The sequence below is a fragment of the Schistocerca gregaria genome, chromosome 1 (assembly GCF_023897955.1).
Source record: "Schistocerca gregaria isolate iqSchGreg1 chromosome 1, iqSchGreg1.2, whole genome shotgun sequence".
In the NCBI taxonomy this organism is placed as follows: domain Eukaryota; kingdom Metazoa; phylum Arthropoda; class Insecta; order Orthoptera; family Acrididae; genus Schistocerca; species Schistocerca gregaria.
This window is the reverse complement of record NC_064920.1, coordinates 841,275,948-841,303,519: the sequence shown is the minus strand read 5'-3', so window position 1 is coordinate 841,303,519 and position 27,572 is coordinate 841,275,948. Positions and strand designations below refer to the sequence as shown.

Genomic DNA, 27,572 nt, shown 5'->3' with positions numbered 1-27,572 from the left:
AAGCTGACCTGCCGTTCAAGTATGGTACGCCTTTGCCGTGTACGATACGGAAGAGCGCCGTTCACCCACCACGCCGCCCGCTGTCTGTTGCAGGGAGATCGTGCAGCACGTGAAGAGCCTGGACCCCTCGCGTCCGACCACCATGGCCATCGCCAGGGGCTTCAGCGAGGACAGGGCTGTAAGTATTTCTCTACTGAAATTTACGTTTCCTTAAACTTTGAAAACTACCGATTCATCTTTCTGTACATCGACCAAACAGAATTTGTCAAAATTTAAATCTGACGTAGTTTAATGTATAGGATATTCTATTTTTTCCTTGTACATAAATTACGATATTATCCTAGGAACAAACTTACACATTTGAGGTACATAGGTAACTAGAAAAGCCAACAAACAGTTCGTAATCTATCTTAATGATAACGTGGAAACCAAAAAGCGCCATGTCTGTCAAGTAAAGCGTTATTGCTGCGTCAGTCATTTTTGCGTGAAACCTTGCATTTTTTTAAAAAAACAGATACCATCATTTATTATCGTACAACGCTCGTACTACCGACAGCGGCTGTCGCCACTGTACTAACCACCACAGCATTCAGTTCGATTTTCGATCAGTTAGACCACCTCCAACGCCCTCGCCACCCTCCGTTTCCTCTCTCTCTCTCTCTCTCTCTCTCTCTCTCTCTCTCTCCCTCCCTCCCTCCCTCCCTCCCTCCCTCCCTCCCTCCTAACTTTACAGACATGCACAGAGTAATAATCTTCTCATAACAATATTTTAGTCACGTAAAATGGTAGCATGGCGTGTAGGTAATAGAGAATTACACATTATTACGAATAGATAGCAGCAGAACTCTTTATAAGTAGTGTAGTTCTGGCAAATAAGCAACACAAACAAAAATTGTCTAAGAAATATTTTAACCCAATGACTGTCTTTGAATTAAGTAAAACAAATGTAAACGGACAATTTCACTTCATCCTTTGACAACCAGGAAGGCCAAATGTTACCATTTATACAATCGTCATGGATTCGACCACGTTGCAACCAAAATAAACGAAAATTGCTATAAGAAACTCGGGCATGTCTCAGAAATTTTCTATGAATATGTTATCAATAGTTGCCCTTAATATGGCTGGTGTAACACGTATATTGGCTGCAGTGACTGTCAGCGTTACTCCATCTACTAACTGGACCCTCATGCGAAGAAATTGTTTGGCATCAATTTAGCTTCTTACAATCTCACTGTCAGATGGTTGTTGAGGTTTACGAAAGACGTGGGTTCTCCATTATGTTACTGATCATTCCACCTGAACGGCAAGACGAAACTGATAAACTAGCAATAGAAGAGAAATCTTTTGTTTTACCCGCAGACAGGTGACTGACAGAGTCCTTAGGAGACAATACGCTGTGAACGAATACATCCTTGAAAAATGATGCACATCTAGTATCCTTCGGCAGCTCCTTTGGCTCACGGCTGAAAGAGGTAAGTATTGTAGGCGTCCGCAATGGCACGATGAAAGATGGGTTGGAGGCAAGAGGGGACACCTCCACCCCCCACTGCAATCTGGAGTACTAAGATTTTATTTGTATAGTCAGTGGATAACCATAGGTTTTCCGGGATATTGAAAGTTACTCGTGCAGTTCTTGTGGCATAACATGTCTCGAAACTAACCAACTAACTTACATCAAAAATTGCAATTTTAGAGTCTTGCCTTCCCCTGGAAAAATGTCTGCGGATACCAATGATAAGAACGGCTCTTCTAATTCGGTCTGTGGTGCACAATTACTATATCATCACGTGTCATAACCTTATTGATTCATGTTTTACTGAGCACATTATTTCAGTGCTCATGTAGTTTCGTAGAGTTGAAGGTCGTGTGACTGAAGCGCACGAGTGTTTATCCTGCCCATTAAACATTCATAAATTCAACTATGTAGATATGCAAGAGTTATTCAGGGTAAGTGGCTCATAAATAATCTCCTGTAGACACCACCAACGGTCTGTGATATAGTTTTGAAAGATACTGATGGTCAATAACTCTGAAAATCATCATAACACGTTAATGATTTGCTATTGTTAGCTACAGAAGTTCTTACTTCAGTTACAGTAGCTAAAAACATTGTTCGGCATTGATTTGGTCTTACTAGCCTGGAACTGCAGTCGTTTATTTATATCAGTATTTGTCACCATGGACGTCCATAAAGATCTGTCAAAGGTGGAGGAACGAGTTTAAAATTGTTGTTATGTTACTGAGGCAGAGAGTCTGAAGACGTATCACTCACCAAGCATTAAATTTTACCGGAGATAAATGAAACTGGCTGCATTCCAGATCTTGTGATAGGTATCCACTCAATGTTTGTTATAGATTCACATGAATCGTTAGCATAGGCCTACTCTAATAATAACTTTTTATAACATTAATACAATTGTTGGTGTCGCCTGTTCTACCACAATGATGTAAAAAAGTTATTCTCATTACTGTTTTACTTTATTAAGTCTAAAAAATTGCAAATTTGGAAATAAAGGTATGAAATATTCTTAAATGTTCGGATGATCCAAAAAATTGAAATGTGATAGAAAAATAAAGAGAGAATAGCAGCAAAAATCCTCACCTGTGTAAGAACATAACCAGTTATAAAGTGTTGTTTGGTAGCATTCCTCAAAAGTGGAAGAAGAGGCAATAAAGACTTTGTCATCTAAACGGTGTCGCACAAATACAAACTTGGGGGCAGAAAAAGATCAGGTAAAAATGTCAGTTTTTTATAATGAAAGTTCTAAGTCAGGCCATTAAATGTGAAAAATCTACAGCTGATGTCTGCAATAAAGCTGATTTTGTGATAATATCTACACAAATCACTCAGTTGATGCTCACATTGTATTCTCTTTGTTGATGAGCTTTTATGGAGTTTACATTTGACAGTAGCATACATGTTAAGTCGGAGTGCCTTGAAGATTTCGCGAATGCAGTTGAGATTCACTCGGTAAGGTTTCCGTTCAACCATCTCTGGATATTTATTTTGTCAGCAACCAAATGTAAAGAACCGCGCGACTGCTACGGTCGCAGGTTCGAATCCTGCCTCGGGCATGGATGTGTGTGATGTCCTTAGGTTAGTTAGGTTTAAGTAGTTCTAAGTTCTAGGGGACTGATGACGACAGATGTTAAGTCTCATAGTGCTCAGAGCCATTTGAACCATTTTTTGAACCAAATGTAAAATAAGGTCTAACGAATGGTAATACACGCGAGGTTGTACCAAAACGCACGTAATCCAACGCTTAGAATTTATCGTAGCATCAATGAAATAAGGGATACGTAACGACTTCGAAGAGCACAGTATTTCTCAGCTTTAGTGGAATCACAGACATTTCTAAAGATTACTGACCTTTTTAAAATGAATAAAAATTCTGAGATCCTGACTGCAGGGGGAGGCAAATGGGCCCTCTAGCTTACTGTCGCAGCTGCCTGTATTCGTCTCAAGCGAGTTTCCTAATGATTAATATAAAATGTTTTCTTGTAAATTTTGTTCGCCGTGGTTGGTTTTGCATCACTTCAGGAAATATTCATTTGCAACCTGAACTATTTACTGCTTCATATCTAGAGAACGAATTATGAGTACACTATCTGACCAAAGGTATTTTGACACTTAATAGTGGACATTAATATGTGTGTCCACTCTTTGCCTTTATGATGGTTTATACTCTGCTGGGGATGAATTTAATGAGGTGCCTGACTATCTGTGGAGGAGTGGCAGTCCATTCTTTCTCGAGAATTGAAACCAGAGAAGATACTGATGTTGTGGGTTGAGGTGTGAAGTCTACGTTCTGGCTCATCCCAAAGATGTTCCGTTGGGCTCACTTTGGGACTACGAGCAGGCCAGTTCATTTCAGGTCTGTTATTGTACGCAAACCATGGCCTCAGAGGTGCTCCTTTGACAAGGTGCACTATCAGACTGATACCAACAATCATCTTGTGGAACTATTCCTCAGCTGTATGCAGTACAGTTCATATCCTCCCGCATTTAGCATCTTCTTAACCACAGTAATGGGACCATAACCGGACTACGAAAAACACTTCCATACCATAACAGCACCAGCTGTTGGCACTACACGTGATGGCAGATGGCGTTTCCCATGCATTCGCCAAACCCAAACCCTTTCATCGGATTGCCACAGGCTATAGTGTGATTAATTGCTCCGAATCACTCAATTCCAGTCATTTGAAATACAGTGGCGTCGCTCTTTAGGCCACTTCAAGTGTCGCTTTGCACTGACAAGAAAATATATGGCTAATGATGAGCTGCTCGACCACTGTGCCCCATTCCCCAAGCCATTTACTGTTATAGCAGCCGGTCGTGGTGGAAAAACGGTTCTAGGCGCAGGTTCGAATCCTGCCTCGGGCATGGATGTGTGTGATTCCTTAGGTTTGTTGGGTTTAAGTAGTTTTTTGTTCTAGGGGACTGATGACCTCAGATGTTAAGTCCCATAGTGCTCAGAGCCATTTAAACCCTTTTTTGTGTTAGCTGGTCTGCTGACATCACTTTGTAACTCACGGGTGCCGCTTTCCACTGATTTCGCGGGAGTTTTTTAAAATCAACCCCACAGTGCTCGATGATCCATACACTTCAGTACAGAAGGTCTGCCTGTTGTTCCTTCACGCTTCCACTTCTCAGTCACATCACCAACAGTCGATTCGGGCAGTTTTAGAAGGGCTGAAATGTCCCTGATGGATTTGTTACTCAGGCGACATCCATTGACCAGTCCAAAGTCACTAAGCTTTCCTGACCGCCCATTCTGCTATCACTGCTTCTCTACTGACAACGCAATACTCCCCGCTCCCCCGTGACACTTACTGGCCATTTTCGCATTTCGTAGCGGTGTCTGTACACTTTTGACCAGATAGTGTATATGTATGACTTTCGGCTGCATGTTGATTGACGTCTATTGTGTGACTGCTGTAATTTTCAACACATTTGTGACGGTAACGTCATTGGATTACGTCGGTGTTTGCAGGCACCGTTCATCGACATCATCGCGTTCAACCGTTACAACGCGTGGTACAGCAACGGCGGCCTCACGGAGACCATCGTGCCGCGCGTCGTGGCCGAGGCGGAGGGCTGGCACGCCAGGTTCGGCAAACCCGTCTTCGTCACCGAGTACGGCGCCGACACGCTCGAGGGCCTGCACCTGGTGAGTGAGTCTGCAACCGCAATTCAGCGCAGCACTTCAGCTCTCACTGCGGCGCTCTACTAGTAGCGACAGAGTACCCAGTACCAAAGTTATTTGGTAAGTGTGGCTTGATTAGGTAATGAGTGTGTAGAACCCGCATAAATAACGTGGCACTGGTGCAGAAACGCACTATCGTGGAGTGTGCTTTGTTCCGAAGGGGCGGTTGATTCAGTTGATTATTGCCTGCCGCGCTGCAACAATCAGTTTTCGGTCACACAGTTTTTTTTTTTTTTTTTTGCAAAGCCAGTTTAACCCAACATCTAAAATCGCCCACAACAAAGGGTTTCTGAAATAACTGCTTTTCGGTTTTTTGTATTTTTTCGTGTGATAAACGTAGAAATCAAACAAAGATTGAAAAACTTTGCCTCCCGCAGTTTAAAGATAGGTGGAATCAAAATATCAAACAAAATAGGCAAATAAAATAAAACTTAGTCAGCCCGCCGTTCGCTGCTTTTCTCGAAAAGTGGTAAGTGGTTGAATCCTACAAAAAAAACACAATTATTTTCCTATTAATTCAAATCTTTTAAAACTCTGCTCAAAAATCATGTTGTAATCGAGGATTGTACCGGTATTTAGGCATTTCGGATTGTCGGTGGTAAAGAGTGAAAACTGAGGTTGAAGAACAGTTCTTCGTCTTAATTTTGTTGTAGTCTCACACATTTTTAATCTGTTGAAGCAAATGGAGTATTGTACGTCATTGATACCGCAGTTCGTTAAATGCTTCCAGATTAGGCATGGTGCTGTTCTATAATACAACTGATGTCCGACGACGACAGTATCCTTCCGGGCCACCAGCGACAATTAACTGTGTAGGGTCTTATCCCACATGATAATCTGTGTTCTGATCCATTGGTCCTTGCGGAACAACTTCAAAAATGGTTCAAATGGCTCTGAGCACTATGGGACTTAACATCGATGGTCATCAGTCCCCTAGAACTTAGAACTACATAAACCTAACTAACCTAAGGACATCACACAACACCCAGCCATCACGAGGCAGAGAAAATGCCTGACCCCGTTGCGGAACAACTCGCAACACACTTTGAGACAGCATTGGTGTCCTCTTACGTTCCTGTTACCTTTCTCCTGCAGAAATGAGGAGTTGAAGAAAACCCCTCTGTTTGAATCCCCACCAAGCTGAAGTCTATAATGAACCATTCACTGAATGGAAGATCTTTCATTTTTTTTACCTCTTCATATGACTCACCCCCAGGTCCGGATTCCATCCAACCAGATGATACAAAAATTGGATGTTACCCAGAGGAAACATCTATTCAGAATCTTCAGCTGTCTCATGGGCGTCTTTCCCTCATAATGGCGAGAAAGCACAGTCATCTACTTACTTAAGCTCAGGAAGAAACCAACGTCTCTCGAAAGCTACAGACCAATTAGCCAACAAACGCACATTTGTAAACTGCTTGAGAGGACTGTTAGCTTCCGATTATGTTGGGTACTCGAATCTCGGAGTCTTTCGTCACCATACCAGTGTGGCTTACGGGAAGGGCAATCAACAACTCACCATTTATTAAGATTGGAAACAGCAATCCGACAGGCTTTTTCTAAACGCTGACACCTTGTGGCGGTCTTCTTGGGTCTATAAGGTATACGACATCGTTTGGAGCCGTGATGTTTTAGTTACCCTCCATGACTGTGGCTTTCACAGCCCCGTTTTCATCTTTATCCACGATTCTTTATGCCACCGGCTGTTTTGGGTTAAAGTTGGCACTTCATTTAGCACCCCTTGGGCCCAGGAGAACTGTATCACACAGGGTTCTGTATTAAGTGTCACGCTCTTCATCACCACCATCAGTGGGCTTGTAGCCTTTCTTGGGCTTCTGGTTACCCTGGTGTTGTATGTCGACGATGCCCCCACTTTGTAGCATCTGCTGAACACCACCTCCAAGATGCCATCTGACGGTCCTCTGCATGGGCCCTTTCCATGGCTTCATTTTCTCCCTCCAAACCGCGGGTTATTCATTTTTGTTGTTGACCCACAGTGCATTCCAATCCAGAACTTTATTTAGGCAACCAGCGCCTAGATGTTGTAGTACAGTCCCGTTTCTTGGGACTTCTTTTTGATAAAAAGCTGACATGCCTGCCTGATATTCGCCACCTTAAGACTATTCGCTTGTGGAAGCTTAATGCTCTGCACCTACTGGCTCACACATCCTATCATGCAGACCATGCTACTCTCCTCCATCTTAACCAGGCTCTTGTTTTGCCCAGACTACATTATAGGTGTCAACCTAATGGCTTGGAGACTCCTCCTGCTCTGAAACTACTTGACCCTGTTCATCACTATGGCGTGCGCCTGGCTATCGGTACCTTTCGCTTGTCGAGAGTCTCCTCACAGAAGCGGGGATTCCCCCATCTACAAATACAATGGAGCCAACTCCTGATTTTTTTTATGCAATCACCATTTGATAAGTCCCTGGCCATCCTGTGTACCCTGTCCCTCTTTGCAAACAAAGGACATCTCCCTCCTGATCACCGTCGGATTGCTGGCTAAAATGCGTCTCACATTCCTCTATCAGGACCTCCATCTCCACTCACTGGAAAGTGCCATGTGTATTTCCTCCCCCACTGCTGGTTGTGATGTGTGATAAAAAGCTTCTGCTCAAGGGTAACCTAAGGTTGTGATGGTTTCCTGTGATTTCATCTCTAGAGGGACACTTGTCTGGTGGAATGGGCAGTCTTGAGGGTGGGGTCAAGCCTGGACTGCACATGTGAGGCAGGCGGAGAAGGCACATAGCTAATGATGGTTCATTCAATTTGAACAGCTCATTCCAGAATTCCTCATCTGGAGAATACACCAGGCTCATGTCCCTAACGAATGATTCAGCATACGACTGTTTGCACTCAGTATTGCAACAATGAAAACAGAAGTCTCAAGAAAGTCCTTGCAGTTGTGCTATCCACTCCCATTAGCGCTAACCCACATGTTTTCAATGTCCATAAATCAAATTAAAGGTATGTGGTATCATGTCAGCATTTAACTGCTGTAAGAGGTGATAGACATCAGATGTTGCGTAAGTCAACAAAAGAAGCAAACTGTTGGGTATCACCTGAGACCCCATGGGCAACGGAATGCTGTTCTAAGCTACAACATAGCCCGTTCATGATTCTGTCTTCCTGTCAAATGCCGGGAACAGCGTTGGCGTTATCCAGAAGCTTTTCACCATCCAGTCAATGCCAGACAATCGGTTGGAGATCTCAATCTCAGGTGATGCGGTTATGCTTACCATCTTCTCTGACATCAGTTGCTGTGCCTGTTAAATGTTTTTCAAAACCTGTAATACTTAGATTGTCATATCTGCAGTTCCTGTGGATGTACTTAAATGGCAGTCTGATGTAAGTACACCACATATGTGGAAAAACGTGCACCAGTACCTGGGCCACAACACAAGAGTTCAGTCCAGATTCACGAGAAACCTCATGACCAACTGATGTGACCAGCACCAGTTCCCTCGTGGAAAAACTAGCCCACAGTTTATAATTAATAACGTAAATTCACTCTCTTATCAAGGAATTATTTATAAAATTTAATGTGTAATTCCACATGCATCTCTTCCGTGCCAATGAAACTAATGCGCTTTAATGTTCATTTCATGTTGGCTGTAGTTAAATTACGTGAGTGAATATGAAATAAATCTTTAAGCTTTCGACGATTGCTGTTATTTTGAAAACTTGTCTTCCATAAATCAGTTTTTTGTGAACGCTATTGCGTTTACATGTGTCGGAGATTTGTGACTTTTCTGTCGTTTTCCCGTCGTTTTCACTGTTTGTTTGTATACCATATTGTAATTTTACAGTACGACACTGCACTGTTACTAACTCGAAAGAATATTCCCAGTATGATTTACATTTTTTTTACACTTGCTCACATTAACGTAGCGGTAATTTTATTTCAAACAAACTGGTCTTCAGTTTCCTATGTGAAAGTGGTTTTTATTTTCAGACATAAGGTTTTTGTTTACTCCTGGAGCAGGGGCATGGTGGTTGTGGCTGAGCCTCACTTAGTGTTTTCCCGGCCTGGGACCCATGATCAATCCTCTTGAAAGGACCGCTGTTTCTTCTCCCTGATCTTCCAGTTTTTTAGATTTGGCTTACCCAGTTATGCCTTCTACTGTGTGTGTTTTTAGCTCCCTCGCTTTATAGTTTCACCTCTCTGGCTAAATCCGTCCAGTTTTAGCAAAAATCTCTATCTTACACATGTAACTTCTGAATTGATGGACTGATGACCTCGCTGTTTAGTCCCATAACCCCTCAATCAATCAGTCTTCCATACAATCTCGACTTGGCCTCAGACGATTCTCATCTGTTGCTGAAACTTACGAGCACCTTCCAGCATTTCACTTAGCGATGAAGCGGTGGAACCAAAGGTAAGATTGTCGCTCTGTCAACAAATTGAAACATTTTACAGTAACGGTATCTACAAACTTGTCTCTCGTTGGGAGAAATGCTCGCCATTGGATGACTATGTTGAGAAATAAATATGTAGACATGAAGAGTAAAGAAGTACCATGTTAATAAAGTTTGTTTTATTTAAAAAGATTTGAGTTTTCACATAAATAATTAGGGGACATCACTTTTCAGTGGGCCCTCGTTTATACGAGGGCTATTCGGAAAGAATGTTCCGATCGATCGCGAAATGGAAACCAGTGTGAAAATCAAAAATATTTTATTTCCAACAGTCAGCTACACCTTACAGTTACTTCTCTACATAGTCTTTACTCCCACTTAGACATTTGTCGTAGCGTTATATCAACTTTCCAGTACCATCGTCACAGCAGGCAGCCGCCTGTGCTTTCCGCCAATTCTCTACGCTCTTCTACAGCACGTTGTCCGTGACAAAACGTTGTCATCATAGGCAGCGGTTCATATGCGCAGAGACGGAACTCAGGATGAGCCAGTTACGGGGTGCGCTGTGGCTAATCAAACACTTCCCATCGAAAACGCTACAGGAGCATCTTAATTGTCCCTGCAGAGTGCAGCATAGAACTGTCAGGAAAAACGAAACGCGTGACCACGGTTATGTTATGAGGGCTGCAAGACATCAGGCGAAATCTCTTACTAGACTCTCGTATTTGGTGGGAGATATTACTTTCGAGGCAACACTGTTCGCTTAGAACTGAAAAGAGCGGCTTGACGCGATCGACGTGCGTACCAGACACACAACCCATCTGCTCAGAACTTCATCGGATCTTCACAGCGCTTTCCATTTCGCGACCGATCGGATCTTATTTTCCGAATAGCCCTCGACGGATAGCACCAGAGTCTCAACGCATCAAACGTGCAGGGAACGTTCTTTGCAATCAGGCACGTGTGATAATATGCAATGCCATTAGATTTTTGTCGGAAGAGGCAAACAAGAAAGCAAAAATATCATTGAAAATTTTACTTGAGAAGATTGCGGAAACCGTTAGCTATTCCAGTCGCTCAGTAACGATAACGATAAGGATGAAAACAGCTGTAGCTTACAAGATATGCGAGATATAAAGGTGTCTAACTGCTCATTCCCTACCCCAGTTTGGTCGTTCACAACCGAGTCGTCGCCGTCGCCGCCGCTCCATCTCCTAGCACATCACCTTTGCAGCTATGGGCCAAGTTATTTTGTGCATGTCAAACTATTAAGCAAAGTCGTGCTGAACTAGGAGTAGGGAGAGCCGTCGTCACCGCTTCTGTAAACTAATGCCTCGCAGTTGTGTTAAAAACTTTATTATTCGACAGATTTAGAGCTTTGCCTGGCGTAAAAGTGTTGTCTTCACTGCATCGCCTGGCGAAAGGCGCAATCCCGGAACACAACAGAGTAAACCTATTAATGAAAAATAGCCCCGAAAGTATCATGGTTCTAAGACTATGTTTACAGCACATAGTCATCCTCAATTTCCATATTATGGGCTGAGGCCGAAACCAGTCAAATTTAAAAAAAGTTTTTTTTTTCTTTTTTTTACTTAGCTCCAAGATATTCACTGAAATACTACGCTGCTGCTGACATTAAGCAAGCTGCTTAGATTCCAAAATGTTTTGTCGTAGTTAAGTTTATTGCAGAGCAGAGATCCACTTTATCATTAATTATACCGCTTGATAGACACAGTATAACATTTGCAGTGAATGGCTATCAGACATATCTCGGCTATGCCTAATAATCCATCACATATTACTCACTGGGAACGCGATACATAAAACTGATACATTCCCAAAATAATTCTGAACTACTTCGGAGCCACAACAACATAAACATTTTATACATAATGACACCATTACAACATTGCTCTTTTTGTAACAAAGCCGTATATTTAGACTACACTGCAGAAGTCATTCCAGTTTAAGCAAATACCCTTACGGAAAAGAAATGATGATAATGGGATACATCCACGTCTCAGCAATGTAGCACGTCACTTATATACAAACATACATCACAGAACATCATAATGTTAATGATTACCATGAAACATTGCAAATCAGCTGTGGCAGCATGTTGGAGCATAAAATAACATTACTAGATGTTTTGGTAAATTTGGAGTAATTCAGCGATTAGCTTCTTATGCAGAACTGAAATTATGTTCTTCTAACAGTTACCGATTGTTGTCATTAGTTGGTGCGGTATAAATATTTGTGCAACAGGGTACAATAATTTACACGAGCACACTAGTTTAGTTTTTAACTTAATATTCAGTCTATTGTACATTTATACGGACGGAACGACAGATATAAATTTACACGTTTTTTCTGGCTCTTCAGTTGTACATTGACGTCATTCATAACAACAATGGTAATACTCGTGGTTCATTTTCTACAATTTACAAACCGAAAGTGAGTTCATTAAACTCACTGAATTATTTTAATCATTAATTGGCACTATGTCAAGCCAATACCTATCTGTAAAGAATGTAAAGTAGACGTATCGCTGTACGTTGCAGTGGTGCAATCCACGCTTTGAAGCAATTTTGAAGGTACCTTTACTCAAACATATCAGTCTCCATCTCGCTGGACCTCTTCCTCAGACCAGTGAGCTATTAAAGATGCCCATCTCAGTATTCTGCTCCATCTAGTTTATTAGCACAGCTGATGGCGAGAGGTACTACAGTTTCTCAATCACAGGCTGTTCTGCACTGCCCAGAAACGTTTCTTCACGCGGCGGTTAAGATGGTTCAAATGGCTCTGAGCACTATGGGACTCAACTGCTGTGGTCATCAGTCACCTAGAACTTAGAACTACTTAAACCTAACTAACCTAAGGACATCACACACATCCATGCCCGAGGCAGGATTCGAACCTGCGACCGTAACAGTCGCACGGTTCCGGGGCGGTTAAGAATGACTTCTTTGGAATTTATTTACGTCTTGTGCAGATTTAAATTTACGCGTTTTCCTGTCTCTTCAGTTGCGTATTAACGTCATTCGTAACGACAATGGTAATACTCATGGTTTATTTTCTACAATTTACTACTTTGTTGCAAACCAAAAGTGAGTTCATTAAACTCACTGAATTAATTTAATCATTCATTCAGTTCCGTGGATCCAATCAAGAAGGTGAACTTTCGGGGATGTTGAATAAATCACGTCGTTAGGAATGATAAAGTCAAAGACACGGGCGTGTTACAAATTTAAAAAAAAGACACTGTGTTAACAGTGGACTATAATGATACTGCTTAATGCCGTTCGTTCTTATACCAGATAAATTTAACTAAGTAAATTAGAAATAAAGCTCCTGCTTCCTCATTTATATTAATTAGCTGGTGTCTTGGCTCGATATTTACTAGATTACATTGCTATTTTTCAAAGAAAATAGTTAAATGCATAGTGAATACAGAGTCCAATTAACAACATGTTACTACTTACATACGTATGTGTCGTGATTGTACTACCGGAAACGTCGCAAACCACGCATGTATAGGGTGTTCCACAATTTATGTTACACGCTTCTAGAGGTTGTAGAGGGGACTTAGTAGATTAAGTTTTACATGGGATCACCTGTCCGGAAACGTCATCCAACGAAGCTACAGAAGGTCAAAGTTATAGACGCCAGAGTTCCTAAATGTACGTATATGCAAGATGATACTGTGATGATGCTAAAAACTTTCAAGGACAAAGGAGGTGGACAAATATATCGATTTGAGGCAAGTGTCCCTGGTCCGGAAACGGAGTAGTCGAAAGTTAAAAGTGAAAATCATGCCCCTGTAGACATATACGTAGTTACTGCAGCACTGCTCCCTTTGGGACCCCACATGTTAGATTACCGCCACTCCAGGGTCATGCCCACATCAAAGTCGGTCAGTGCGCACCTTTCCAATAGAAAGTGTGAGAAAGAATACTAAACTAAATACGGTATTTACATGCAAACAAAAATATAATTATGACTGTAGCTGTCATCTTATAGTGTCTCTTGGTGATTGGAATTGGAGAACCTAATATCAGTCTTCTGATTTTCAAAGAGATTTCGTGCGAGCGCTCTTGTCATTCAATTTCTCTAAAAAGTCAATGTGCAAAAGAGGAATCATCGAACTTACCACAAATTGCCTCTACAAGATGAGCACTAGAGCCAGGCTGAAAACAGAGTTACAGTTTACAGAATGGCATTGACCATTGATTCCAGAAACATAGAAAAAATTTTGTACAGTCGCTGGACTACGAAAATCTTTTAGACGGACTTTCTCTTTATGTCTCAGGCTGGTGATACGTGCTTGCGTGCAGTGCAGTCGGGCATTTCTTCTATTAATCGTGGATTACATGACGTATGAATGAATGCACGAGAGAACAGACCTGAAAGTAGAACACTCCTTGTTTGAATGAACGACCTTTAAATCGCCATCAAGCCATCCAGATCTGGAGTTTGTTTTCATATATAATTGCAGCCATATCCTACAACGCCCCCCCTCCCCTGAACCATTGACCTAGCCGCTGGTGGGGAGGCTTCCGTGCCTCAACGACACAGATAGCCGTACCGTAGGTGCAACCACAAGGAAGGGGTATATGTGGAGAGGCCAGACAAACCTGTGGTTCCTCAAGAGGGGCAACAGACTGGATGATTGACTGATCTGGCCCTGTAACACTAACCAAAACGGCCTTGCTGTTGTGGTACTGCGAACGACTGAAAGCAAGGGGAAACTACAGCCGTAATTTTTCCTGAAGGTATGCAGCTTCACTGTATGATTAAATGATGATAGCGTCCTCTTGGGTAAAATATTCCGGAGGTAAAATAGTCCCCCATTCGGATCTCCCGGCGGGGACTACTCAGGAGGACATCGTTATCAGGAGAAGGAAAACTGGCGTTCTACGGATCGGAGCGTGGGATGTCAGATCCATTAATCGGGCAGGTAGGTTAGAAAATTTAAAAAGGGAAATGGATAGGCTATAGTTATAGTGGGAATTAGTGAAGTTCGGTGCCAGTAGGAACAAGACTTTTGGTCAGGTGAATACAGGGTTATAAGTACAAAATCAAATACGGGTAATGCAGGAGTAGGTTTAATAATGAATTAAAAAAATAGGAGTGTGGGTAAGCTACTACAAACAGCGTAGTGAACGCATTATTGTGGCCAAGACAGACACGAGGCCCACGCCTACGACAGTCGTGCAAGTTGATATGTCAACTATCTCTGCACATGATGAAGAAATTGATGAAATGTATGATGAGATAAAAGAAATTATTAAGGTAGTGCAGGGAGTGGGTGCTGATGACCACGCTGTTTAGCGCCCGTAAACCTCAAACACACATACACAGTGCAGGGAGACAAAAATTTAATAGCCATGGGCGGCTGGAATTCGACAGTAGGAAAAGGAAGAGAAAGGAAATGTAGGAGGTGAATATGGATTGGGACTCAGAAATGAAAGAGGAAGCCGCCTGGTAGAATTTTGCACAGAGCATAACATAATCATAGCTAACACTTGGTTCAAGAAACATGAAAGAAGGTTGTATACATGGAAAAAGCCTGGAGATACTAGAAGTTATCAGATAGATTATATAATGGTGAGACAGAGATTTAGGAACCAGGTTTTAAATTGTAAGACATTTCCAGGGGCAGATGAGGACTCTGACCACAATCAATTGGTTATGAAGTGTACATTATAACGGAAGAAACTGCAAAAAGGTGGAAATTTAAGGAGATGGGACCTGGATAAACTGAAAGAACCAGAGGTTGTACAGAGTTCAGGGAGATCATAAGGGAACAATTCACAGGAATGGGGGAAAGAAATACAGTAGAAGAAGAATGGGTAGCTTTGAGGAATGAAATAGTGAAGGCAGCAGAGGATCATGTAGGTAAAAAGACGAGGGCTAGTAGAAATACTTGGCTAACAGAAGAGATACTGAATTTAATTGATGAAAGGAGAAAATACAAAAATCCAGTAAGTGAAGCAGGCAAAAAGGAATACAAACGTCTCAAAAAGAGATCTACAGGAAGTGCAAAATGGCTAAGCAGGGATGGCCAGAGGACAAATGTAAGGATTTAGAGGCTTATCTCACTAGGGGTAAGATAGATACTGCCTACAGGAAAATTAAAGAGACCTTTGGAGAAAAGAGAACGACTTCCATGAATATCAAGAGTTCAGATGGAAATCAAGATCTAAGCAAAGAAGGGAAAGCAGGAAGATGGAAGGAGTATGTACAGGGTCTATACAGGGCGATGTTCTTGAGTACAATATTATGGAAGTGGAAGAGGGTGTAGATGAGATGAAATGGGAGATATAATACTGCGTGAAGAGTTTGACAGAGCACTGAAAGACCTAAGTCGAAACAAGGCCCCGGGAGTAGACAACATTCCATTAGAACTACTGACAGCTTTGGGAGAGCCAGTCCTGACGAAACTCTACCATCTGGTGAGCAAGATGTATATGACAGGCGAAATTCCCTCAGACTTCAAGAAGAATATAATAATTCCAATCCCAAAGAAGGCATGTGTTGACAGATGTGAAAATTACCGAACTATCAGTTTAATAAGTCACAGCTGCAGAATACTAACGCGAATTCTTTATAGACGAATGGAAAAACTGGTAGAAGCCGACCTCGGGGAAGATCAGTTTGGATTCCGTGGAAATGTTGGAACACGTGAAGCAATACTGACCTTACGACTTATCTTAGAAGAAAGGTTAAGGAAAGGCAAACCTACGTTTCTAGCATTTGTAGACTTAGAGAAAGCTTTTGACAATGTCGACTGGAATACTCTCTTTCAAATTCTAAAGGTGGCAGAGGTAAAATACAGGGAGCGAAAGGCTATTTACAATTTGTACAGAAACCAGATGGTAGTTATAAGAGGCGAGGGAAGCAGTGGTTGGGAAGGGTGTGAGACAGGGTTGTAGCCTCTCCCCGATGTTATTCAATCTGTATATTGAGCAAGGAGTAAAGGATACAAAAGAAAAACCATGGAGAAGAAATAAAAACTTTTGAGGTTCGCCGATGATATTGTAATTCTGTTAGAGACAGCAAAGGACTTGGAAGAGCAGTTGAACGGAATGGACAGTGTTTTGAAAAGAGGATATAAGATGAACATCAACAAAAGCAAAACGAGGCTAATGTAATGTTGTCGAATTAAGTCGGGTGATGCTGAGAGAATTAGATTAGGAAATAAGACACTTAAAGTAGTTAAGGAGTTTCGCTATTTGGGGAGCAAAATAACTGATGATGGTCGAAGTAGAGAGGATATAAAATGTAGACTGACAATGGCAAGGAAAGCGTTACTGAAGAAGAGAAATTTGTTAACATCGATTATAGATTTGAGTGTCAGGTACCGTTTCTGGAAGAATTTGTATGGAGTGTAGCTATGTATGGAAGTGAAACATGGACGATAAATAGTTTGGGCTAGAAGAGAATAGAAGCTTTCGAAATGTGGTGCTACAGAAGACTGCTGAAGATTAGATGGGCCGATCACATAACTAATGAGGAGCTATTGAATAGAATTGGGGAGAAGAGGAGTTTGTGGCACAACTTGACTAGAAGAATGGGTCGGTTAGGAGGACTGTTCTGAGGTTTCAAGGGATCACCAGTTTAGTACTGGAGGGCAGCGTGGAGGATAAAAATCATAGAGGGAGACCAAGAGATGAATACACTAAGCAGATTCAGAAGCATGTAGGCTGCAGTAGGTACTGGAAGATGAAGAAGCTTGCACAGGATAGAGTAGCATGGAGAGCTGCATCAAACCAGTTACAGGACTGAAGACCACAACGACGACGACAACAGCAGCAACAACAACAACAACAACGACGACATCCTTAAACGGGTCACAACCATTACCTTTCCCACCCGAGCCAATGTTGTGTCTCTAGTGACGCTAACAAAATGTTAATTCTTCCTCACTTTCTTTTCGTTTCACTAAAGAGCTGTCACCCTGTCTCAGAATCACGATGCAATTACTGATTTCCACCAGTAAAGTCTCCATTCCAGACAACCGCAGAACAAGTGTTGTTTCTCGATTTCTCCATTTACACAAAACTATTGCCTACCACCTGCCAGCTTCAGAAGATACCAGACAGTGTGTATCTTATCATGACAGTAGCCTTCATCCCGTGAAGTTGCAGAGGCTGTATTTATTCTCGTTTCCTTCCGTCTATAGTCATCTTTGCTCTTCTGAATATCATCTGCCGTTATTGATATTAAGTTGTTATTGTTATTATTATTATTTTTAGATAACCCAGTACCATCACAAAAATTTTATGCTTTGACCTTCGTCGTCGTAATTACTACCAACTGTTCGTCACTCGTGCACATCAAATTACCTAAACAATAAACTAAATCGTTAAGTCCTTCAAAATATTATTGTATTTATTAACAACATTATTTTTCATTCTTGGTTTAAAAAATGAACATTTAAATTTTAAGTCACACAAACACATTTTACTATTAGGAAAACAACAACGTCTCTACAATAGTCTCACAGTATTCCGTCATGATTTCCGCCAGCATCCTAATTATTGTACACAGATACAGGATTCGCGATACACATGCCTTCACGTTTCTTCTCTTGAAGTATTAACTGGTTATTTTCGTTTTTACAGGAACCTGAATACATATGGTCTGAAGAATACCAAGAAGTGCTGTTCTCGGAACACTTCAAAGCATTCGACATCCTCAGAGAAAAGGGTTATTTCATCGGAGAAATGATATGGAATTTTGCAGATTTCAAAACTGCACAAAGTAAGTTATCTGTCTAAAACCTAAATCATAACTAACACCCATGAATCTAAATCGTAAACAGCAGAACCTTCATAATTTTTTTTTGTTCTGCATGGATCATAACACATAATGAGACAGAAGACTTCGTGGCTAGTTTAAATCATGTTGTAACTTTTTCTTGTACCTAGTCATTACGTCTTGTCAACTCCAACTTTTCTACTCAGGCGTTGAAGTTTCTTCTCCGGACTAATGTGGCTGCGTGCTGTACTCCGTTGAATTACCGTTGGCAGCACAGAGCAAAAAAATTACTCGGTTCGTTATTTCACTTGAGTGCGCCGTGCTCCAGCGGACAACTGCACAAACGAAATTCCGTTGCCTTTTATTCCGAAACACCTGGAAAGTTAAACATTACAGTCACCGATTATTTTTAATAATCGTGATAGTCACACTTACCATATTTGTGTGCGGTTCCCCCACCGGGGCCAATAGATTTCAGTTTTAAGTGGTGATTGATGAGTCTAAGTTGTGGATGGACACAAGAGCGTCCCAGATGATGAAAAATCAGTTAATTGACGAAAGTAGTTTAGGCCGTCTACGAACTTCCCAAGTTGAGCCGAATTCTATTCGTGGGATTTTAATCCTGCATCGGATGCCTCGTTATGTAGGCTTAGAGGGTAACTCGCGTTGCGTGCGTACTAAAACAATTTATATACAGAGTACATCGTAAGTAGTAGCGAAAACTGACACTGGAAAATTTATACGATAGCAGAAGTAAAAGCATTCCAGTAAACATGGGTCTGCAAACGAATCTTTTGGGAAATAATTGCGAATGTGTGGTTATGTGCTGCCAATGACCTCGGTACCGATACTGTCTTAGAAATATAAACGTATTTCAAATGTATAGTTTCCGATGAAATTCGACTCAAATTTGACGCAAGACCTACCTCAACAAGCAGTACGATACTACTTCAGAATGTCGTCACATGTTACAATTTACTCTACACTTTTACCTGTCAAAGCTGGGTGTTCCACGAGTATTTCCACACGTTCTCACATGCTCTCACATACGGAGACAATACTGCTCCTGTCTCTGCACTGGATTACAAATGCTTTTAAATACCCCGAGATTATCACGTAAATTTGACAACACTGTAAGATTGCTGCTCCATTTTCTCAACCGTGTCAACAGGAGTGCCGTACACTTCACTTTTGATACGGTCCTAGAGAGAAGAATGCAGATGATTGATGCCTTTTGCTCCTCGAGGCCAGGAAACAGATGTTGCCTGCCTCAGATCATATTACGCATTAGGAAAATCTGCCTTTGTTCTATCATGTATGTATTACAGTCCCCCACGTTCTCCAAGATAAGGTAGGCCATTGGCCAAATTTGAGCCCAGTTATATGCGGACTTGATTGCTAACTTTACATCTCAGATACATTTGTGCTACGAAGGTCTGTCTTCCACACTGAATTAAGCGACGGCTCGTAACCACACATTCGCAAACGGCTTGTTAGCGTGTTTACTGGGACGTTTTTGCTTCTGTCATCGTATACTTTCGCACTGTCAGTTCGGCTATTAATTATGATCCACACTTTACATATAATGATGGAATCCTTATTGTAAAATTATAAATTAACAAATAAATAATCTCGAATGACTTAGAGATTGTTGCAAGTATTTTCATCTGATACTAATTCAGTGATGGGAGTGTCAGTTTCAGTTGGTTATGTCACCAGCAATCGAACCCAGTTCCACTACGTGAAAATCTTCAACGCTACCGTTAAGCCATGGATGGGGCTTATGAGTAATAATATTGGCAGAGAAAATCGGAGTTATCCGGATATTTATTTAGAGCTGTGTTAGACACTTCGTACGCTTGGAATTTATTTTTGACTTCTAAAGCATCTTTATATGCAACGTTTGAAGTAATCTGACAGAGAACATGAACGAAGAGCTGGTTTGCTTCACTAACATGAGAGAGGGAGCAACGTAGCAACTAAAGTTGCTAAAAGCAACTGATGCTAAGGTCCACGCCCGCAACACGCTGTGTGTGGCTTTGTGCTTGTGCTTGTGCTCATGGCACAACCTATGGTCACCGGGCATTTTACATGTTTAAAGCAAAACGGTAAATTGTTGGGAATGGTCAGGATTCGGTGTATAAAAACCCCTTCCCCTCTGCCACTTCCTATCAGAATTTCCGCTTCTATGATGTTACGTAGGAGAGGGGTAAGATGATGTATGATGCTATCGATCGCAGTTACGTCGCGCCTAGCTTTCGGAAAGTGTTTCCAAAGATCACGATTTTAAAACCTATGTAAAATTGTGCGTGAGATTTAATGCAGGGAAATAACTCGTTATAAACTCAACGCAATTGATCGCTAACTCTTTTTTCGGTACTTTGGCTTCCTAGCTGGAGAATTCAGTTTAACTTGGGAGAAGATAAAGGTATATGTGCTTCTTTATCGACGAATGATTTTCATTATTATTTTGTGTTTTGGTATCCTAAGAGCGACTGCGTTTGCAAACTAAATGTTGAGGATTGGATTCCGACTGATTACGCAAATAACTACTTTCCCGTTATCTATACATTTTTCAGCATAGGTAGGTCTATATCATTATCAGTGAGTCATGTTTTGTGGAACAATTACTCATCGAAAATTAGGCCTAGAGACGAATCTATTCTAATTACTACCTTAGTTTCTCGATGGTTAGATTTTGTAGGACATTAGAATAGCTTGCCACCTAACACAAAATGGTGTCTAAACAGTGGAAATTCCAGAAAGTAGTAACACGATATGGTAGTTTATTTACTGTACCGAATATTAAGTCATTGCATAGTGTAACAGAACAGTACAGAGGTGACACTGCGCAGAACACGCAAAGCTGCAACACAGTCCCGTCACTTAAAACCAACCCTCTATAATTCTTTTATATGTGGGTTTAGTCAGTTTTATAAATTTGTAAGTACGGTTAGTAAAAATGCATAATTGAAAAACATTATTAAAATCGACTGTACAGGGTGGTCCATTGATCGTGACCGGGCCAAATATCTCACGAAATAAGCGTCAAACGAAAAAACTACAAAGAACTAAACTTGAAGGGGGAAAACCAGATGGCGCTATGGCTGGCCCGCTAGATGGCGCTGCCATAGGCCAAACGTATATCAACTGCGTTTTTTTTTATAATAGGAACCCCATTTTTAATACATATTCGTGTAGTACGTAAAGAAACAAGAATGTTTTAGTTGGACCACTTTTTTCGCTTTGTCGTACATGGCGCTGTAATAGTCGCAAATAAATGGCTTACAATTTTAGACGAACAGTTGGTAACAGGTAGGTTTTTTAAATTAAAATACAGAACATTCGTACTTTTGAACATTTTATTTCGGTTGTTCCTTTGTGAACTTATCATTTCTGAGGACGCATGCTGTTACAGCATGGTTACCTGTAAATACCACATTAATGCAATAAATGCTCAAAATGATGTCCGTCAACCTCAGTGCATTTCGCAACACGTGTGACGACATTCCTCTCAACAGCGAGTAGGTCGCCTTCCTTAATGTTCGCACATGCATTGACAATGCGCTGACACATGTTGTCAGGCGTTGTCGGTGGATCACGATAGCAAATATCCTTCAACTTTCCCCACAGAAAGAAATCCGGGGACGTCAGAACCGGTGAACAACCAAGCGTCTTGTCTTTAAATATGCTATTCAATACCGCTTCAACCGCACGCGAGCTATGTGCAGGACATCCATCATGTTGGAAGTACGTCGCCATTCTGCCATGCAGTGAAACTTCTTGTAGTAACATCGGTAGACATTACGTAGGAAATCAGCATACATTGCACCATTTAGATTGCCATCGATAAACTGGGGGCCAATTATCCTTCCTCCCATAATGCCGCGCCATACATTAACCCGCAAAGGTCGCTGATGTTCCACTTGTCGCAGCCATCGTGGATTTTCCGTTGCCCAACAGTGCATATTATGCCGGTTTACGTTACCGCTGTTGGTGAATGATGCTCCGTCGCTAAATAGAACGCGTGCAAAAAATCTGTCATCGTGTAATTTCTCTTGTGCCCAGTGGCAGAACTGTACACGACCTTCAAAGTCGACGCCATGCAATTCCTGGTGCGTAGAAATATGGTACGGATGCAATCGATCTTGATGTAGCATTCGCAACACCGACGTTTTCGATATTCCCGGTTCTCGCGCAATTGTACTGCTACTGATGTGCGGATTAACCGCGACATCAGCTAGAACATCTACTTGGGCATCATCATTTGTTGCAGGTCGTGGTCGACGTTTCACACGTGTCTGAACACTTCCTGTTTCCTTAAATAACGTAACTATCCGGTGAACGGTCCAGACACTTGGGTGATATCGTCCAGGATAACGAGCAGCATACGTAGCACACGCCCGTTGGGCATTTTGATCACAATAGCCATACATCAACACGATATCGACCTTTTCCGCAATTGGTAAACAGTCCATTTTAACACGGGTAATGTGTCACGAAGCAAATACCGTCCGCACTGGCGGAACGTTACGTGATACCACATACTTATACGTTTGTGACTTTTACAACGTCATCTATCACAAAGCGAAAAAAGTGGTCCATCTAAAACATTCATATTTTTTTACGTACTACACCAATATGTAATAAAAATGGAGGTTCCTATTTTTTAAAAAAAAAAAACGTAGTTGATATCCGTTTGACCTTTGGCAGCGCCATCTGGCTTCCCCCTTCAAGCTAGACGAGTTTGGTTCTTTGTAGTTTTTTCGTTTGATGTTTATTTCGTGAGATATTTGGCCCGATCACTATCAGTGGACCACCCTGTATACATCAAAAATACTTCATACGTCAAATTAATCATATTACTGTAGTAAGTGAGTTACGAGTAGTATAAACTTTCTAAAAATATTGAAAGTAAAACAAAATGTATTTTGTTTATGGCCTTCACCTTGGTGGGGTCTTGTAGCGTAGTGTAACCCTATGCAATATACGGGGCGAACCAGAAATGCACCGACGAACTTTCACGGGTTGTACGGGAATGCTCAGTAGGTTTTTGATATAGCGAACCCACTATCTTCGGCACCAGGTTCCAGAGTTATGGCATTTAATTTGGTTTCTTGTCGCTATTTTATCTTTGTATTTGCAGTGCACTGATAACAGTGAACAACACTGCAATGTCGATGGTGTGCGCCGTGTAACTTGTTTCCAATTGCTCACGGTACCTGCTGTTGACTACAGTAATGACCTACTTACCTCACTAACCTCAAGTTTGCATTAAATACTGCTCGATCATCAGAAGTGACACCAATGAACTACTTGTCTGGGGGCATGTGATGAGTCTACTTCACGGGACTGTAATCGAAATCAGACGGACTAGGTTTCTAGTATTCTCGCAGCTGCAGAAGCAGTACGCCAAACTCCTAGAGACCCTAAGCGTGTAAGACAGTTGATTGTGTGTAGCTGTACTCTGCCGTGACCATGGTGGTAGAAATTTTGAACATCATCTGTACCCGAAAAATTTGTGCATTGGTTACGTGCTAGGCTGTGCACTGGCAGAACAGACTCAACACGCTGTGTAAGTTTTCGTCAGTCAGTTGTCAATAGCGCAAAAAAATTCGCAAAATTCATAACACAAAGCTGTGTTTGGTCCTTCTATTGTAATGCCGGTTTCAGTTACAAACCATCACCTGATACGGAATTCTAACAATAACACCTTACATGTTACCAAAATAAAAACATTCATTGACAAAAGCCGCACTGGGTAGCCGCGTGGTCTCGGGCGCCTTGCCATGATCCGCGCGGCTCCCCCCCCCCCCCCCCCCCCCCGTAGGAGGTTCGAGTCCTCCCTCGGGCGTAGGTGTGTGTGTGTGTTGTCCTTAGCGTAAGTTAATTTAAGTTAGATTAAGTAGTGTGTAAACCTAGGCAGCGATGACCTCAGCAGTTTAGTGCATAGGAACTTACCACAAATTTCCATTGACAGAAATACGTCAGTCAGGTTCTACATCTACAACTATACTCCGCTAGCCACCAAGCGGTGTGTGGCGGAAGGCACAATTCGCGCCAAAGTCATTTCCCCCCCCCCCCCCTTCCCCCTCTATTCCACTCGCGAATCTCGCGAGGGAAAAACGACTGTCTGAACGCCTCAGTACGAGCTCTTATTTCCCTTATCTTTGAATAGCGATCACTGCGCGATTTGAAAGTTGGTGGTGATAATATGTGCTCTACATCCTCGGTGAAGATCGGATTTCGGAATTCAGTGAGCAGCTCTTTCTGTTTAGTGCGCCGTCTATCTGCAAAAAATGTGTCCCAAACTTTCTATGAGATTTGTAACGCTCTCGCGATGGCTAAATGTACCAGTCAGGAATCTTGCCGCTCTTCTTTGGACCTTCTCAATCTCTTGAATCAGACCCAACTGGTAAGGGTCCCATACGGACGAACAATACTCCAAGACTGTACGAACTAACGTATTGTAAGCTATTTCCTTTGTTGAAAAGTAACATTACAGGGTGTTAGAAATCGACAAGAGGAGCTGCATACGTACTGATGAGGTGTAAACACATCAACTAAATAATAGTCTACTACGCAGCTGAACTGTTTATATCTCATCTGTACGTACTCAGCTCTTCTAGTGGGTTTCTAATACCATGTAATGTTATTTTTCAACTGAACATGACTGACGTATTCTTGTCAATGTGTGTCAATAGCTGCATTCCTACATTTCCACTATCGTAGTTCGTAATGTGTTTTTGTCAGAGTTTCGTACCAATTGATGGTTTGCAACTGAAACCGGTAGACAATAAAAGTGTACGTGTTTCATCTGAGGGTTGCGGCATTACTCTGTGGCCGGCCGGAGTGGCCGAACGGTTCTAGGCGCTACAGTCTGGAACCGCGCGACCGCTACGGTCGCAGGTTCGAATCCTGCCTCGGGCATGGATGTGTGTGATGTCCTTAGGTTAGTTAGGTTTAAGTAGTTCTAAGTTCTAAGGGACTGATGACCTTAGAAGTTAAGTCCCATAGTGCTCAGAACCATACTCTGTGTTGTGTGTTGTACGTGTTGGTCACGTTATTGCGTGTTACAGGCTTCTTCGTTGTTGTGAAGTTATTTTTACAGGAACGAGTGATTGTGGTAACAAATCAAATGAATCATAATTACATTATGACTCTGTAACGAGCTGCTGGAAATTGTGGGTCTCTTATACCAATATCCTCAGAAGACATCCCTAAACAAAAAATGGTTCAAATGGCTCTGAGCACTATGGGACTCAACATCTGAGGTCATCCGTCGCCTAGAACTTAGAAATACTTAAATCTAACTAACCTTAGGACATCACACACATCCAGGCTCGAGGCAGGATTCGAACCTGCGACTGTATCGGTCGCTCGGTCCCAGGCTGAAGCGCCTAGAACCGCTCGGCCACACCGGTCCTTAAACAAAATCTGGAAGTTTTTCAGTGGACTTCTGGTTCATCCTGTGTATGGAGGTTTCTTTCGATTGTAAATTTCTGGAATTGTACGTGACAGGATTTCAATATTTTTTAAATGTGCATCAGTTTCTGTTGGACTGTGTTCATTTGCCGACTACATAGCAATTAACAATTACCATCCAATAAAAATTGCAAGCAGATGCAGAATACTAAAATCCAGCTCGTTTATTGCGTTTTTCATCAAGACACATTTCTTTCGCAGCGTACACGAGGGTCGGCGGCAACAAGAAGGGTATCTTCACTCGGGCGCGCCAGCCCAAGTCGGCAGCGCACCTGGTGCGGAAACGTTACTGGTCGCTGGCGGAGCGCCTCGACGGTGCACAGCCACCGGCGGACACCCGCCGTTACGTCATCGACGCTCCCCCGAAAGACTCTGTCAATGCAGTGCGCCGCGAGCTGTAAGCTGAGTGCAGTCACAGACAGCCGACAGCCGTCCCTTCTTCCGTCCAGAAGCAGTACGGACAACTCTGCAAACACTTCATCCGCCAGGTGGTGAGACCGGAGCAGTGTCCTGAGTTAACTGGCAGCTATGTATCACATGCTGCAGACTGCTGCCTTGCTGTGGAAGCCTGTACTTTCAAGTGACATTAACTTTCAGAAGCCAGTATCTGTTGTCCATACAAACCACTCTAGTCGACACTCATTCCCAAGAACGACTGACAATCAATATCCCATCGACTTATCCCACTGTCAGTGGAAGAAGAAGTAATAGCTTCATAGATTTTCGTATGTGGCCTGTGTTCACTGACAATAGCAGTCATCCTCTTTTTTTTTTTTTTTTTTTTTTTTTTTTTTTTTTTTTTTTTTTTTTTTTTTTTTCCTGCTGCATCACTCACAACCCGTTCGTTCCCTGCTGTAACTATTTCACATTTACAGTTTTAACAGGGAAGCAATTCAGCTGATGTGCTTGTCAGAATGTTCTGTAACTCTGTCTCTGAAAATATTGTTGGGCTATGTGGAACTTTAATGTAGATTTAACCACAGTGGGAAAATCATCAATATTTTTGTTATGTTTCACAGAAATGAAACATGGATAACTTGTATGTTATCATACCTACAGAATTTGTTTTCAGTTTTTTACTATCAAGTCACTGTATAAGGATGCCCAGTTAGGCCCATAGAACAGAGAGTTTCTTTAGCATCTAGTTGACAACTGATGAAGATATTGTACCAAAAGTGTTTAAGCTAGGAAAAGAAATACTGCTGAATATTTGAGCAGAGCTATAATATATGATCTGAAATTGTGGACTGTGATGTATGGGAGTTTTGCACATATGTTGGAAGACAGCATCAGTATCTAAACATCAACAAGAAGGTATGCTTATACGAGGTGCGACAATGAAGTAATGACACCAGTGTGAAAAAAATGTTGCTTGCACACACTTTTTCAAGCGCTTCTGCCACTGATGGTAACATTTCTGGAACTCATGTTCTGTAATATGCTCCAAGACCCTTGTCACAGCTTTTTTGGACATCTTGTGTTGTTTGAAAATGGTGTCCCTTGACTGCTGTTTTGACTCTTGGAAATAGAAAAAAGTGGCACAGAGCGATATCTGGTGAATAAGGTGGATGTGGTAGTACTGAAATTTGTTTTGAGGTTAAAAATTGCTGTACTGACAGCAGTGTGTGATGGCACATTATTGTGACACAGAATCCAGTTATCAGCAATGTTGGTATGGACATGAAGAGCTCTTTTACGATGTCTTTCTAAAATTTCTTTGTAGTAATATTGGTTAACTGTTAATCC

At 41.8% G+C, this 27,572-nt stretch overlaps 1 protein-coding gene across 5 annotated transcripts in view; it reads left to right on the top strand.

Moving 5' to 3' along the window:
* LOC126272419 (beta-glucuronidase-like) overlaps nucleotides 1–26,624 on the top strand; it is a 467,982-nt gene extending 441,358 nt beyond the window's left edge. For 4 of the 5 annotated variants that reach the window (XM_049975282.1, XM_049975302.1, XM_049975271.1 and 1 more), the window contains exons 11-14: nucleotides 94–178; nucleotides 5,001–5,177; nucleotides 18,206–18,344; nucleotides 26,028–26,441. In XM_049975282.1, coding sequence (XP_049831239.1) covers nucleotides 94–178; nucleotides 5,001–5,177; nucleotides 18,206–18,344; nucleotides 26,028–26,227 — 601 coding nt within the window. In that variant the 3' untranslated portion in view covers nucleotides 26,228–26,441. Of the gene's footprint in view, nucleotides 1–93; nucleotides 179–5,000; nucleotides 5,178–18,205; nucleotides 18,345–26,027 lie in introns of all 5 variants that reach the window. The other variant, XM_049975263.1, reaches the window with a different exon arrangement.
* Nucleotides 26,625–27,572: the final 948 nt, after the last annotated feature.